This window comes from Dicentrarchus labrax, unplaced genomic scaffold (genome assembly GCF_905237075.1).
Source record: "Dicentrarchus labrax unplaced genomic scaffold, dlabrax2021, whole genome shotgun sequence".
In the NCBI taxonomy this organism is placed as follows: Eukaryota; Metazoa; Chordata; class Actinopteri; family Moronidae; genus Dicentrarchus; species Dicentrarchus labrax.
The window spans coordinates 29,959,820-29,977,562 of record NW_026136713.1 but is presented as its reverse complement, the minus strand read 5'-3'; the positions used below and the strand labels follow the sequence as shown (position 1 = coordinate 29,977,562).

The window sequence follows — 17,743 nt, the reverse complement described above, 5'->3', positions numbered from 1 at the left end:
TTTTGCTACAATGGGTATACTGAGCAGCATCTGGCAGCAGGGGCTTTCATCGCTGAGCTGACATTTGAATTGAAAATCCACCTGTGCAAGATCTGATATTAGTCTCCGGGAAACTGATGACTGTGTGTGAAGTGCTGACAAAGACCACCCCTGGTCGGGACACTGAACTCTGCTATGTGTCTCCAGGCAATATCAGCAGATGAAACAAAAACGACTTCTATTGAATCTGGAAAAAAAAGAAATAAGTAAAACAGTTCTTGGGAAAAAAAAGATTTGAAAGATAGATCAAAGCCTGCGTTGACCTTACAAGACCTCGCACCTCTCTTTTTTTTATTATAAATCTTCCAAAAGATATTCAGAGCGTTTTCAAGAAATAATCTGACTTGACATTTCGGTTTTTTGTCACACCCAGCACCTGCATACATCATTTTGGCAGTGAATTGCTTACAAGCAGTCATAATACATTATTGAAAACGACTAAAAGTGGAAAAGCCATTACTCTCATCTGCACAGCCTAAAAATCACCTCACAGTGTTGACGCAACTCTTTATGGGAATCACACATCACCTACACCCAGAACCAGCGCTCTAGTTTAGAGCCAGTTGATAGTGCCAAGGATGACTGGCGACAGCTGGGCGCCTCTTACTCATTTTAAGGGTCATCAACATTTAATGTTACATTAGTGGCTTCGCTGGGTCTCCCTTTATCTACTGCGACAGTGTTGACTTAATTATGCACACCAGTATCGCACTCATCTTGGTCAGCCCCGACACACAGAGAGGAGAAGGGTGAGGCGAAGAAGGTCTGCCTTGTCTTTACCTCACCACATAAGTGTCCTTGCTCCTTTTGATGTGGATGAAAGTGACACAGAGGGCTGTCTGGGGCTGTGGTTGCAGATTAACACACACACACACACACACACACACACACACACACACAGACATACACACACACAGACACATACATACACATACAGTCTTTCACCGAGTTGTAAAAATAGGTCTTTCCTCTAGGGCTGAACCCCTTTGGTATCCCCCTTCATCTTCTTTCTTTGTCTGAAATCCCTGTCCCTCCCAGCAGTCTCTAAACACAGACACCAAGAACACAAACTGACATCCTGGATTACTGTCAGACTTACAATACAAAGCCAGCACCAACAGTCAAATAAAATGTGCCGACTATCTGAGCCACTGCCAAGAAAATAAAGTTGAAATATGATGAGAAAGAAATATAGGATGAAATTATCTGAAATTTACAGCTCAAAAAGGGGACGGCTCTGAAACAGTAGTTAAGAATTGATGATGCTTCACAAGGTGAAAATGCAATAATTAGACCTGTGAACTGCATGTTTTAACTATAAATCACATTATATATTTACCTGTGTGTCAATTACTTATCCACCAATCTATCTTTCTCATCTACCGATCTATCTACCAAAAAACAATAAATCAGAGAGAGTGATGTCAGCTGGCTCTTACATTAATGTCTTCCAGGTTCAAGGAGTTCAGATATTGATGGTTTCTCTTCCACAATATAGGAGGCCTCCGCTCTCCAGTGATGGCACAAGTCAAAACGGTGCTCTGGCCAACTGTTACAGTGGTGACGCTCACTTTCTGGTCGTCTGGGAGGGTGAGCAGGTACACATCTGTTGAAGGGAGGAAAAAAATGACACAATGTTAGATGAGGAGGAGACTGACTCAATTTCAGTTTTGAGAGATAAAAATTTAACTTCTGAGTAAAAGTGGCAACAATTCCAGTTCTCTGATTTTTTTGTTTTTTGAACAAGTTAGCTTCAACAAGGGAGGAAAGCTGTTCAAGTCAGAGTCCACCTATAGCAGTATAATTGAGAGTTGATGGGCTTCTCTCTTGTAACGGCTCATCATTCAGAGGCATAAACTCACTGAGACACTTCACAAAGCAAGAATTTATCTTTTACCCACATTTTTCTCTTAATGAAGCCTGAAAACAAGAAAACAAAATACAGAGTGTCTCAATTAGCTGTTGTTGTGCTATAGAGGCAGATGGTTTTTTTAGTTAAAGATGCACTGAGGCAGCACAATTATTGCAATTTGCAAAGTAATGGGAAGGAATTAAGTTAAATGTTTTGTAAATACTTTGCATAATTTATGTAATGATACTATAATGGAAATCCTACTTTCTCTATCAGTCTCTCTAAGGACCCTGGGTCTACCACTATGTACCTCTTTTTTAGCTAATGGTACAAAACAGACACTTTTGGGAGGTACCAGTGCTGCTGGTCTAAGCATGCTGCTTTGTAACTAGAAGTTGGAGTATTTTTAAAATGCTCAGTGTTCTGAGAGTTTAAAACAAGCCGGGCTTTCCATGCTCTAAAATCCCAGGAGTACACCCATTCTGATGAAAGTAACACAGGAAAAAATGCTGGCACTGCTAGAGAGGTTCCCCATGGAAACACAGGCCTAGACCTTGACCAGTCGCTGCTTACTTTGCTTGACTAAAAAAGTTTTTAAAACGTGTGATGAGGAGATGTGGCTGTGTTCTCCAACTCCATTACGGAGAGCAAATATTGCCTCAAAAAAGCCAGGGTGGGTTGGTGAGAGGTCAGCAGGGCTATGGTTGGTTAACGCCCTTTGTGTGTCCAGTATTTTGATGAGTACAATGTACACTCATCCATTCTTCGTGGTATTATGTAACGTGGTCTGTGAGAGAATGCCTTTTAATCTTTCTCTTGGGTAATGAGCAACGGAGCAAAAGGAAACAGAGACTCAATTTGTTCTGCTCCTAAGGGCATGAAATACAAAACCTAATGAAAGAGCAGGTCCAACAGACAGTGTTCACTTGCCACAGCCCAGAGAATAAGGATGAGAGCACCTTCTATTACAGCATGACTCCAGTGGCCCTCTACCAACAGCGTCTGAATGCTTTTTTAACCTTCTCACTCATTTGCTGTGTTTGGTCCACTTGTTGTGTCTTTGAACTGTGACCTCAGCTAGCCCTTTAGATCCAAGCCAATCAGACTGAAGCCGTGAGACAACTCATACTTCTTTTCAGTGTGAAGCTCCGAGTTAAGACTTCTAATCTATCATTTGGCCTGATAAAAACCCTGCTTAAAACCAGGAAAATCTCTGCCAGGATTACATCAAAATTAGAGGATTAATAACAGCCGTTTCTTCTGAGTGGAGTATAACTCTAAGTTGAGGTGATTATACTGTTAGTGGAGAGTGAATCCAAGTCTGTAGTAATTTGTGAGAATAGAGTTTGTCCTGGTGTTGTGTTGCGTTAAGAAAAAAAAGAACAAAAAAAACAGTTTGATTTGATTATTTAATGGGTGATAATCTGTTTTTAAAAATACAATTTTCAGCACAAATACAGTCCTTCAACCATTGATTTAGGCAGGATTCTAATTTTTTTCCACCTATGTGGGGTGCATAATCAGAAGCTCATTTGCATGTTCCTTTTTTTTTGTTGTTGCATTTGTCATTGCTCTCTTCACCTTCTATTAATAGAATCATAAACAGTTTTCAATGTGCTCTTTCTGCAGAAAACTGCAGGGTACATGGGACTCAAAAGTCTAGGTGAAAATCACTTTTACCCAGGCTGATACTTCTGAAAATAGTTGTTTGAAAAAGCAGTTTCTGCTTATCTTGGCTCACTGCTTTGAGCACAATATCAGAAATCAGATCAGAAACACCCTATGATATAATGTAATTCAATGCAACACCACTAATATTGACCTCAAAAACTAATGGTGTTGAGCCAACACCTCTGTCACAGAGTTGATAAAAATTGAACATTATCAGCTCCATGAAGCCAGTTTATATTGCTAGGCTATTGCATCAGACTGTAGTATATATTACAGGTGATCTTGTTGCAGTGTCCACCGCCATGTGTGTATGTGTATATGTAAGTGGTCTTTAGATTTTATAAGCATTTTAAACTTCATTGTCAATCATTCTTCTTGTTGATGCACTTTATTCAGTTTTTAACTGTAGTACTCTGAATTTTACAAATAATTTCAAAATTAAGTGTTTCATTATAATTATGCATACCAAATCATCGCTCACACACATACACACACACACAGTCGTGTTTCATCACTTCACTTCACAGGATATTACATTGACTTACATTTATTTCCTGTATACTTACTCTCACCATAACCACTACTTGCCTAACACTAAACCTTAGCCTAACCTTAACCTAAACCTAACCTAATCTAAGTCTTCACCCTTAGATTTACATAAGGAGGACTTGGATTTTGTCCCTAAAAGGAAGGTGAGTCCCCACAATGTGACTGCGTAAACAGGTACGTCCCCAGAACATGAGTAATACACATCCCCATGCATGGGAGGCAATGAGAAAGCAATTTAAACATTCATTAACGAGTCAATCAGTCTTTCATTTCGAAAAAGCAAACATGAACGTATTCCTTCATTAGTCAGTCTCTTTCATTGGTTGATGATAAAAATGTCTTGTGATGGCCTGCACAGAGGGAGATTTCTCTTGTCACAAACATAAACCATCACTTGAATTGAACTAGAAAAGGAAGGGTTTAAATGGTACATGAAAAGCAATAACCAACTTGATAAAGTGACTTAAACAGTTTCCCTTCTGGAAATCATAATGTGACAGAAATCATTTGATGGAACACGTTTGATCAGTTAAGAGCTGTTTGCATATAATAAAGACATGACAACAGCAGTCAGCAGGGGTGATATGAGAGCCAGCATGGCCAGAGAGAAAAGAGATGACTGGAAAGAAAGAAAACATTTTACAGGTCCTCAATAAAACTATTTTATCCAGTGAGACCACAGTGGATCAACTTCAAGTTTGTTCAAGTTCAGCAGAATAGTAGTCTTAACAACGAAAAGCACTGGGCTCACAGATATGCTTCTGTAGCTGCAGCTGATTTGAAAGTAATAACGCACTCACCCTTAACATCTTGACAAAGTGGATCTGAAGCAAAAGATTACAACATGTCGCCATAATTTAGACAATGTAGAATCATCCCACTTGTCATTTTTTAAATTCTGGTGGACTTTTCTCATCTTGCAGGATGGAACAAACTGAAACATAAGAGCTAAAGCACAAACTCTTCTGAAATGAGGTGAGCTAAATAGAACCAGGCATTTTGACTGAGTTGTTTCTTTGTCACAGACCCAGACCCACTAGGATGGCTAATGTAAGTGGACAAATATTGTTTATTACAACTTGGGTTTTGTTTTTCTAGCTCTGGCAGTTCCATCGGTTGAGATAACATTGTACTTGAGGAGCTGCTGTGATTTTGCAGCATGACGACACTGCAAAAATAGGTTAAATAAAAAAGTTGTATATAAGCTGACAGATTAGTTCAAATCTATTTCTGAGATAAAAAAAATACCCCTGTAATGTTGCTATTAACCACTCATTATCCAAGAAAGAATGTGAGTGCAGTCAACTGCAACCAGTACGGTAGGTTAAAGCTGAACCAGGAAGTTCTGTAAACTGTAATGGATGTTACAATGCACAGTTTGGGTAATCATTTGACTGTTCAGCTTTTTTTCTCTTCTCAAATAAATACAAATTTTAGGTTTTAAAAAATGTTACATCTTAAGGTTTAGTGCAGATGTAATGGTGTAAGAAAATGGTTGGCCAAAAAGAACCACAACAAAAAAATGCAAACCAATTAATCTGATAAAAAATAATTGCATAGATAGGAAATAAGAGAACAAACAACAAAGAAAGAAAAACACCTTAAATCAGAAGTGATGCAGAAAGTGAAGAATCACAGAAAGTGGATCTTCCACCAGTCACGCATGGCTAATCCTAACCCTCCTCCTCCCCTGACACTAATAACACTATAGCTGGCAGATCAACACACCATGCAGCCACTTGGTGCTCTTCGTGATGTTGAGGTGGTGGTGGTGGGTGGAAACGCTGACAAAAATCTCCTTCAATAATGTCCTCCCTAACCATTCAATTACAGCCCCCTTGTATCTTAATGCTTTCGGAATACGCTGCAAGCAACAAACTCGATTTGCCGCTGATCCCTTGGGGAATAGAAACGTGTGAAGTTATAGGGAGAATTTAAAGAAGAAAGTGGGCAGACAGACAGCCAGGCAGGCTCCATCATAGCTTTAGCTAGGGGATGGAGGAAGGAGGGGAGGGAGCAAAGGAAGTGAAGGCTAGTATTCGACCTGAATGAGAAACTCCTCAGAGAGATGGGAGTCTGGGCTGTTGGAGCCGACTCAAACACTTTGAGTCCAGCACCTCCTCCGTGAGAGATTTATCAGACGCGGAAGTGGCCTTGGCTTCTCTTTTTGGTCTGATTTGAGGCCTGTGGGGACTCTCCTAGGAAGGATCAACCTTCACCATCCAACCTGTAATTAGTGATTAACGGTGAAGTCCAGACTTTTGATTTTCTCTGCTCTGCTCCAAGAATGGAATGTTGGTCAGTGCCACAGTGAGAGGTAAATCACCTATTGCACTGGAGGCAACAAGCTTGTCAGGGAAAATAGCATGGGCCTGCAGGACGTTGCAAGGGGCCGGCTGCATGAAGACAAATTGCACCAAGGTTGCTTAGCCAACCCCCTTGCTCCATCCTCTATCATGCTCTGTCGCTCTCTTTCTCCAACACATGCTCACTCGCTCTGTCTCTCTTCACCAAGTCTCTCATTCCTCTAACACACTCCCTCTCTCGTCCTCCCAATGATGTTCAATATTACTAAGGCTGAACGGTTGTGCACCCCCAATTGCTTTGAGTTTGACATTTTGAAGTGGAGATAAAAGTATTTTCCCTGATGCTGAGTATTCATAGCCCATACGCAAGGACTCAAAGGGGAAAAACACCAGAAAAAACAGAATACACATTCATGTGAGCATTCTCTGATCTTGGGATGGATGAGTTGATTTGTGAAAACTCTCTCTCAAAGCAAGAAGAATGGAGTTTGTGTTGTTGATACCGAAGATGAGTGAACTCAGTGGACTTTCGATCGTTTGACAGAGAAAAAAAATAGTTTGAACGCTAACAACAACAACAAGTACTCCCTTTGTTTTTGCTCTTAATGTTGAACCGCTGTCACTAGTCGCACTACTAAAGTGGATCATTGTACAATACGGCAACAAAACAAAACACTAATGTGGTGATCTTCAAGCGTGCCCATAAAGACACCCATGTTGACTGGGAGAGATCACGCCTTCGCACTATTCCAGGTTGGTATTTCTTCTCAGCTCTTAACAGAAACACAACTAAGTTTAGAAGAGCAAAAAATATAACCTGACTGCGATGTTGAGTGAGAAAACTCAGGGAGGGAATGCAAATGGAAGCACGTGTTCTACGTATATGGTAGATAATTTCGAGCATGTGATGGCTGCTTTTCTTTCACACATATAAGGTAGTGACGTTGCCTATTTAACTTTAGGGAGCGTTCAATATTCCAAGTGTGGAATACCTTGTGTTCCCCTTACCTATGCTACTTTTGTCCTGGACCCCAGCTGTTGGATGTCCACACTATCCACATTTTTGTCTTGTGTTGACTCGGTTTGGATTATCTACATTACTTAACTATTATTTTGTCACAACAGGCCTGTAGAATTAGATAAAAAGGTGAGAGCTTATTTTCCAAGTGCTGCACTGATATTTAGATTCAATAATATAATGAACGTTATATATAGCAATATTTTAAACACTGTTACAGAGTGCTTTACATTAAAGCAAAACAGATTGTGTATTTATGTGTTTGATTACTTGTGCTACATAAATTTAAAAAATAATTAAAACTGAGAAAACATATAAACATATAAAACAGACGTAAATGTCGAAGGCGTCTTATCTCAAAATCCCAGACTTGTAATTAAAATCTTCTGAGCATCTTTGAAGGTAATAAATTCAGTCAACATCTTCTGAGTCATACTCCAACATCTGCACAACTGATTTGATCAATGTAAATAAATGTTGTTTGTTTACATGGAAAACTCTGCTGCTCAACTTTAGGTCAAAGAACTTTAGCATCATTTTGAGGGTGGAACTACCTTTGATGTGGATTCTGAGCTTTTCCAGTTAAATGAGATTATTTTATAATGCTCTGAACAGTCCCAGTCCAAGAGAAATACTCTAGGCACTGCTACAGTGAACAATCTTTCAGTATCTATCAGCATCTCCTGTCTCATCCTTCTGCATCTAGAGAACCAGTAGAAATGATTATATTTTTTTTTACAGCAATGTTGCTATAACACGTTTAAAAATGCAAAAGATTACAGTAGTTAGGTAAAAGGCGTAAGGATAATTTTTACACTTTTCCTCTCTCCTCCCACAAACATTATAAACATCAAGATAGCTGTAAAACATTAACGAATGGCCTTAGTGAGTGCATTACCTCTTGCTGATCAGCCTCAAGTCTGTTTCCAAAGCAGCTGTTGAGAGAGATCCTGAGGGACGGCCTGCATTAGTATGCAACAGAGCCTAAGAGGAGCTCTAATTGGATTAATTTTATCACAGCTACCTTGTGGAAAACAACTAATGAAAAATCCTCTATCTTACTACAATAAGTAAATCATAGAGCACTTACGCTATAGCATAAGGCAGGTTGTGATTTAATGGTTCCATCATATTTCACCCACATACCCCTACATGACTTTAAACTACATCAGATTGCATTGTTTTTTATTTTATTGAGGGTGTAATGTTGAGCGATGCCTGTTCCTTCACTATTCTGAGTAATATTAGAAACCCTGTTTGTGTGTTCAGAGGGCAATAAATTTAGCATATACATCAATCAACTTCACACGTTACAAACTCAGAAAGAGGTAGAGTACAGTATGCTTCCATCCAACTGTCTGCACTTTCTGCTAGTTGTACACCAGCATCAGCATCACAGCACACCTAAATAGCTGCATGGCTGCAAATGGTGCATGCCAACACCTTCAACTGGATGACAGGAGCTGGTAAATATTGAAAAAGGAGAATGAATGCAGCAATCTGTTTACACTGAACTGCTAAACAATCCTGACAGCCAGAAAAGCACACTGAACCTCTCATAGTCAGGAGGGCACTAAAATGTATTCTGAGAGGGCTTCTTCTTACTGAGAATTGAAACCAGACCCGTCAGTGGTATGTGAGCACTACTGAGGCGTTCATTAATTGAATCCACAAAAACTTTGATCTTTGTTACAGCATCATTGTCCTCAGAACCAGCTGCCCTGTTAGTTCCCAGTGGTTAACAAACTGTCTTCACCAGGCTGAGAAACATCAAACATTTAATGGACAAAAATAGTTTTCAAGTGAACTCCATGAATTCAACGTGGCTCTGTATCTCATATAGTGACCACAGTGCTCATGCTGAAACTAGGGCTTTTAAGTGTATCATTATCGATTTAGTTAATTCACCGCATATACAGCTAGAGAGTGGAATTGGGATTTGTGTAATTTTAACAGCTGCCTATGACTACAATTCACAAAGCATGGCAGCAGGAAAATATAGAAAGAAAAGGAAAATAATTGCAGCTTTAAAAAATGCATGGGGTTGTGCAGCGGATGCACTTCCTTTGGGAGTGGATATGGCTTGTTGGAAAGGCCACTGGTGTGGATTGCCCGTTATTTGGATTTATTCTTCTGTCACACCATCTTTAATTCGACTGCTGCGTATTTTCATCATTTTGTTGGGTTCTTTGAGATGTGACACTGCTCCTAAAATGAAAAAACGCATAATTTACACAAATTTTCCTACCACAAATTGGTGTTTAAAGTGGCTGGATATAAATATTTGCTTCCAATCAGTGACTGGTCAAAGACATCAACAGCTCCAAGCCTTGAATGTGAATTGTCCAGCTTGCCTGAGTTCAAATTTGCTTGCTGTCATCTTTCTTTAGTGATGCATCAGGTGTCTTCTGCAATTATCCATATCCATTATTTTAATCAGCCTTTTTATTATCTTAGCTGCACTGTGCCAAATGGTGAATTAATCCAGTTTATGCAACATAAATGAGGTGCTTAGAGTTATCTATCTTAAATTACGCAATAGAAATTAAATAATTAGTTCAAATCCAAGCAAAAACATAAAGAACTCTGTCTGGGTGTGTGTTTAGTAAGCATATAATTGTTAAAAATACACAAAGCCTTCACTTTGTCATCAAGTTCAAGAGGAAACAACAATCTTCTCTTGAGAATCGTTGAGAAAATTGGCCCTTGTATTTCAGTTGAGGATCACTTAGAATTAAAAAAGTAATTCAACTTCTTTTAAATCTCCCTAATACATTCAGGAGATAGAAAAGTCACATGTTAGAAAATGAATCATGAATTATAAAACCATTTTAACACCACTTCTCGCAGCCGGTGAATGGAATGCTCAGCAGGGGTTTTGACAAGTAAAAGCCTGAGTATCCAATAATTGTAGCTGTGCCATGGGTTCTGAATAAGAGCAAACTTGCCTTAATGGAAAGAGACCTTCCCTCGAGGAGGCCCCGCTGTTGGTTTGGATGGCTAATTATAATCTTCACAGAAGTAGAGAGTGTAAATCAACTAATTTTCAAGCTTGGCAAACTTTTTGCAAATGTAGGGATTACACCAGACTTGGAAACACACAAGAATAGAGCTGTCTTGCATTAAAATAAAAGACAATGTATTCAAATAAAAGACAATGAGAGAGAGAGAAGATAACATAAATAAAAGACAATTAAACCAAAAAAACAGAAATGTGAGAAAGGAATCACAACTATATACAACCAACATTAAAATATTGGCAAGATCTTGGCAAGAATATTGCTAATCTCTAAACCCTAACTATAGAGGCTTCCAAATTAAGTCATTTGCTTCAACTGACTTTAAAAAAAAAATGAATAAATAAATAAAACAAACTTGATTGATAATTCAGCAGAATCAGTTCTATAATTTGAGGAGGTTCCACTTCCCCATTTTACTCAGTGTCATTTCCCACAGGTGCATTTAATCCCACACAGCCCACGTGCACCCCCAGGTGCCCTTGTGATCCGCAATAACTCCCAAAAGGACATTTTTGTTTAACCGACCTTTATTGTTACGTCAAGGTTGTGAAACGGTTACAAAGGTGCATTGTTAGATTTAAAAAAAGATCATGGCTTGTTTTAAAATATGTACGTCACTTAAATAACTTAATTTACTTTACATGTGTGATGTAAGTTATGTCCAATACGCAAGTAAAAATAGTTTAATGATGAATGTTGTTTCACAGGGAACATGAACAACAGTCTGGGTGACAGTCTTGTTTGTTGGACCCGTCCATCCACCCGACCTTCTCCCAGTGCAGACTTTGTCACCTGACCTAAACACCTAAATGTAAATATAGGTCGTAATAAGCCGCTTCCACAAATGACCGATACTGCCTTTCTTTTTGGTTAGGACAGGCTGTTCCTGAAAAAAACAATACAGGGTGGCGCACTCGTGTTGACCTTAAAAAACAGTGTCAGTCCCCACCTTTAACTCATGCAAACCGTGTGAGGACCACATCAACATTACAATATGATGGATCACATTACAGTCCATCTAGGTTTCCCACCAGTCCCTCAGGAATATAAAAGGTACAGTATATAACAAGACTTCTAGCCTCAGCAGAAATCAAAGAGCTGCATCTCCTGGCTGTGTGTTCTGTCAGGAGGTGTCAGTGTTTAGATCAATATCTTAGCACCCAAGAAACAACAAGCAGGGGTTAGAAATGTCCCATAGCGCAACACAAATAGCATTACCGATATACTTGATAGAAAAGTACAATTAAGGTCATTACTGTGATTCAGCTAAATAATGTGTACTGAATAAACAAACTTAACATCAGACAGACACTTCAGAGACAAGCTAAAATGAACGTAACTACTGTAGTCAGTTTTGCAGTACACTAAGTAGGACAACTGTTCTGGCTATTGCCAGAGTGTTTAAATAAAGCCGCACTAAGGGATGAGGCCTTTTCACAAGTGTTAAAAAAGCCAGTGCACTGTGAGTCTGCTGTACATCCGCAAGAAGAGGTTTTGTAGGGGATGAGATTCAAGCCAAAAACTTGCCTGGGGGAGCATTCAGACAGGGGATTCTTTCCAAGCACTTGCACATTCATTTTCATTGTTGTCTGTGAAGCAGCATGTCTAGACGCTTAGAGAATGCATTTAGTAGGTGTACCCAAACTAATAACATTAGACTGTGTGGTGCACAGGCAAAGCACCCTGTGATTGTCCAGCCAACTTCAAAGGGCTTAAAAAACACACTGGCACAAGGGCACAGTCACAGCCTGTCTCGTGTGCAGCTTTTAAAACCCTCTGACTAAATACTACCCAACCAAGCTGATGTTAAGCTATGACTGTCGCACATAGGGCCTGAAATCAATGGAGGGAAATATCAGTACAATGTTCCAGGGCCCATTTTTACATTCAGGTTGAGATATTACTTGTGGCAAACAGTGAGCATGACTTTAGTTAAGTTCATTCCACTGTGATCACAGATGTTGACTGGTCTGCTGCAGATGACAGAGCTCCAACCCAGCACTGACTGCACAAAAGTGGTTTCAACTATCTTGTTTTGCCAGAGTGCACAGCTCCAGAGAAAACCAGGGAAATTAACACATGTAACACATGCAAAATGTGTTTCTTTTGAGTGCATTTGTATCACTACATGCTTTCTGAACTGAAGCTGCACTTCTGTTCCATCCCTAAATTGTACAGTATGTTTTCTCTTGTAAGCTTTCAGACTTTGCAATTAATAGTCTGAACAAGCTTGTTCAAAAATGTAAGACTTCTTTCTCCTCTCTTTAGTTGTTTGTTGTATCTATTTGCCAGGACATAAGTGGGACTAGGTCAAATAAGTATATATTGAAAATTCAATAACTAAAGTGATAATAGAGAATATGGTTTTATTATTATGATATACAGTAAATATCTGGTTGAGTTGGGACATCAAAGAAAGTATTGGATACAGCATCCATGCAGAATGGATGTAGATCACTGCATATTAAGGCATATATTTCTGTGTAGAGAGTTTTTTGTCTTTTTACTGCATGTAGTCGATGTTCATTTCTGTCAGTCAATGCCCAAATGTATTGGGACACTCTCCCACCAAAAGTTAATGACACTTTATGATAGATGACACCTTATCTGTTTACCCATGATGCACTAGGCCATCATTCAACAAATTATTCAACGATGACAAGGGGCTGACTATCAGTAGCGTGGCAGACATCATTCATATCTGTAACATCATCTAATTAAAAGACATCACTTCTGCCAGACAGTTTCCTTACTGCTAGCTGAAGCAAATTGATTCTCAACCCCCTTCTAGTCTATGCAAAGGAGGAATGAATAATGCATGGGCATTAAAGTCTTATCTTCTGTCCTGACAAACAATGTTGCCACGCTTTGAATATTCCACAAAGGTGTGCAAAGGGTCCTTATTAGCAGAGTAGTCAGACAGGTGCCGTTTTCATGGGGAGTCATTCGGAATTTACTGCTGTTCGCCTCCAAGCTGCACCATAATTTTGGACACAGTGGATCAACTGATTTACTTCATGATGGTGCTCAGTTTACGACAGCGCTTAAGTTATTTGCATAGATTTTTATAGCTGCCACTCACAGATTATGTCGGCAATGAAGTAAAAAGCTATCATCTTGCAATGCATTTTTGCCTCAGGCACTGTGACCATGGTCTATGAGGTCAAATCCATGACCCGACTTCTGACCATGTTGCTCCACTGTACTGCTGCTCTCCTGGCTACATCTCCAACCTACATATCATTGAAATACATTTTCAAAGCTACGATTCAAGTCATTATTGAAGATGCCTGCAATTACATTATATCAACAGCTGTGTACCGGGGGCCGACATATTAAAAAAAGATTTAGCTCTAACTGTGTGTTACATTATATAGCAGTTTTATATCTGTCTATGGAAGAACACCAACAGTAATAAAATATATTGGCCATGCTCAGTAAATCTGATTGACTAATGTTTTTTAGATCCGATAACATAGTAAAAAGTAATGCTTTCCCAATTAGCATGTATTTCCTAATGTGAATCTTATAGATTATGGTAGATGATTATGAGCATCAGGACAGGGTACATAATGCATCACTGTGATCTGGTTGTGACACAGGTTAACTGTATAAGAGTATAATTCCCAGTATGATGTGAACCTTCATGTTGAACAGTCCTTCAGCATACTTAACTCTGACCTCCTTGATAGAAGCAAATAAATATATGAACACTGAATTTAATGGCTCCCCATTATGTGAAAAGGTTGAACCCACTGAGAATTGACACCGCTGTCTGCAACTCAATGCAGGTTTCAGACAATTTCTAATGTTTCTTGGCTCTCTTGTCTGGCCCAGATCTAAAATCTACCCACTTTTGACAAATTCAGGTCTCTTTGTTTTTTAAAGGGCCAATGTATCCAAAAATTTAGTAACAACTGGCAGTGAAGTTGCCAACTGATTACCACTCTTACCACTGCCCTACAAGCATGTAGAATAAACTATGATGGCCAGGCTCCTGCGGAAACATGGCAGTTCAACATGTACTCTGCAGAAAAGGAACCACTCCCTCTGTAGATAAAAACGGCTCATTTAAAGATAACAAAAACAATTCTACAGATACCATTGTCATGGCAACAGCGGCATATTTTAATACAGTTGCCTGAGACTCCATCAATGATGCTCAAGGGCAGTTTAAGTGAATGGACAATGTTTATCAGATGTAGAATTCTTCCTGTTAAGATGTCAGCCATATTGTTATAAGATTGAAGATTGTCTGTGCAACAATTAACCAGTTAACACAAAGACAATACAATCATTCCCCAACCAGAAAGCCTGGATGAATGTAGAAGTGAGGGCTTTCTCAAGCGCCAAAAAGCTGCCTTTTGGTCAGGTGACAAGCACTGCCAGAACTGGCATCAAGAAGGCAAAGTGGAGACACCAGCAGAGACTGGAGAGACACCTCCACACCAACAACAATGAAGATTTGTGGCAGGCGATCCAGAACATCACAGGCTACACAAGCAGGAGCACCCCCATCAAGTGTGAGGCCACGCTACAAGATGAGCTAAAGACATTTTATGCTCACTTTGATCTCCTCAACAAAGAGTCAGCTATAAAGTTGACTCCTCTTCCAGAGGATCAGCTGCTGTCAGTATCCACAGTGGATGTACGAAGAATCCTGCTGAAAAGGAATATGAATAAAGTTGCTGGGCTTGATAACATCCCTGGTTGTGTACTAAAAACGTGCCAACCAGCTATTTCATGTCATTACTGACATTTTTAAAATATTACTGTCAAAGGAGTGTTCCCACCTGCTTTAAGACAGCTTCCCTGTACCTAAAAAGTTTATACTGTCTAGTCTTAACAACTACCGCCCTGTGGCACCCCCATTCTGATGATGATGAAGTGCGTTGGGTAACTGGTTATCCAGCACATTAAGAACAACATCCCTGCCAGCCTGGACCCTCACCAGTTTGCATTCAGAACCAACAGATCCACAGACGATGCCATTTCCACTGACCGCCACTTAGTCTTCACACACCTTGAGACAAACAACACCTACATCAGAATGCTGTTTGTTCATTTCAGCTCAGCATTCAGCACAATCTCTCCCATGCATCTGTTTGGTACACTCAGCACTCTGGTCACACCTCTTCCAGTTTAATGCTCAAGTGCTTTAGTGCTCAGCCCCCCCCCCCGTTTACGCTATACACCCATGACTGCACCACCATCATCGGCTGGATTTCAAACAACAATTCATATTGGGAGGAAATCAACACTACTGCTCAACGTTAGCAAAACCAAGGAGCTGATTGTTGATTTTAGGAAAAAGGAGGCAAACACACACACACACACACACACACACACACACACACACACACCCCTGTTTACATTAGTGGAACTGAGTTGGAACAGGTGAACAGTTTTAGGTGAACAGTTTTAGGTTCCTGGGAATCAACATCACAGAGCACCTGTCATGGTCATCTCACATCTCCACCCTGGTTAAGAAAGCACAGAAACAACTGTATTTTCTAAGGGAAAAAGAAAGCAAAATTGCCATGTTAAGTTCTTGCTTACTTTTACAGAGGACCAACAGTAAGCATCATGACTGGAAACATCACAAACTCAGATGGAATGTGCTCGGCCCAGGATAGGACTGCTCACTCTGCAGCTAAATGTTACACACTGGACCTTTAAGGCTTCAGATCCTTTGTACAATGACTGTGTTATCTCCCTTTGTTATGTGAACAGTTCTATTGAAATTAAGTGAATTGAAATGTACAATACAGTTGTTAGTCTCTGGAGGAGGTGAATTTGTGACCCTATTAATCAGCCTTTCTTTCTCAGCTCCCTCACAGGCACACTGAGGGCCCGTCTTTGAAGTACCTAAGCATTTAGCAGAGTGAAGCAGGTTTAACAATAAAGCGAAGAAGACATAAGCTGAGAACGACAATGACCTCCAAGTATGTAAAACACTCCTCAAATATTCAGTATTGGGTGAACAGAGGTGAAATGGCTTTGAGCAGTCAAGTAATGTGCATGAAATTCTTGATTGAAGTTGAGTTGTTGTCAAAGACTACCAAGACCATTATTGCGTGCTTAAATCTGATACTAATAGTCACCTGAATATACTAGCAATTCCCTATAAATCCCCAGTCAAGAGATTAAGTTAAATGGTTTATATAATCAGTAATTTACATATGTTGGCAACTATCCATTTTTGCTAAATAACAATACTAAGTATTGTAATAAGGCCAAAAAATGGAAAAGAACAAGTAAAAGAGCGGTGTCAGACAGGTTAAAAAAAATCAAAAAAGAGGGGGAGATTTACTAACATTAAATATCCAGTCTCCTTATGGGGAGTTAAGCTGGAAGCTTGCAAAAAAGATCTAAAAAAACATAAGAGGAAATAGTTGGAGTTGGAGCAACTCAACTCTTCAAGGAACAGCAGCTCTCCCCAGATTGGCTGGGGTTACTTTCTTTTCGTGATTTGCCAGAAGGGGTTTGCTCCCACACATTCAAGTGTGATGTGGAGAATAACAGACAAGATGAGACATGTTGCCACTTGCTCTCATGACTTTGTCTGCTCTAAAGAATGCTTTAAATACAAAGGGCCGATGATATGAAGGTTGATCATGAATTCTCTCCCACTGCTAAGTGTGTCAAGCCAGCCAAATGTCAGAGGATATTCTGTCAGAGGATATTGAGTTGACTGAAAATGTCAGACAGGGAGGAACCGTGAAAGAGAGCATGAGGAGGAAACAAAAGGAGGAGGAGGAAACTGGTGCACATTTTGGTGTGACTCGATTATGGCAGAGTACCTGTCATCATTATGTTGCCTAATGAGGGGGGATTTTGGTTGGAAATAGTATCTCACAGTAGTATTGACCTGCTTCCTTTGGCACTCCACACTGATCCCCTTTATCCATCTGCCCAGGTGGACCAAACATTTGAAGACCGACAACATGGCAAAGGTTAACCTTTGGCCAGATATCAAACACTATTTCAAGTTTATCATATTCATAACTTTGTAATGGCCCATGTTTCCGAGGAAATGCACCAGATGGACAGTTCAGATGTTAACAACCAATACTAAGTTGCTCTTCAGAGTTCAAAGTAAATTGCAATCAAAATTTATTTAGATAACCTTTTTATTTTATGGACCCCACAAGACTTTAAAACAGATGGCTTAGTTTCAATGCTATTAAAAGAAAAGCAGAAGAGAAACATGCATGTCAGTATAATCTAAGGTTTAAAATGTATGTATGTCATTAACTCAAATAGATTTGTGTTGTTTCTAAGATTG

At 39.6% G+C, this 17,743-nt stretch overlaps 1 protein-coding gene across 2 annotated transcripts in view; it reads right to left on the bottom strand.

The window, feature by feature from the left end:
* Positions 1 to 17,743, bottom strand: part of fstl5 (follistatin-like 5) — a 166,951-nt gene that overhangs the window by 55,271 nt on the left and 93,937 nt on the right. For both annotated transcript variants that reach the window (XM_051419118.1, XM_051419119.1), the window contains exon 7: positions 1,479 to 1,645. In XM_051419118.1, the coding sequence (XP_051275078.1) occupies positions 1,479 to 1,645 (167 nt within the window). The remainder of the gene's footprint in view (positions 1 to 1,478; positions 1,646 to 17,743) is intronic.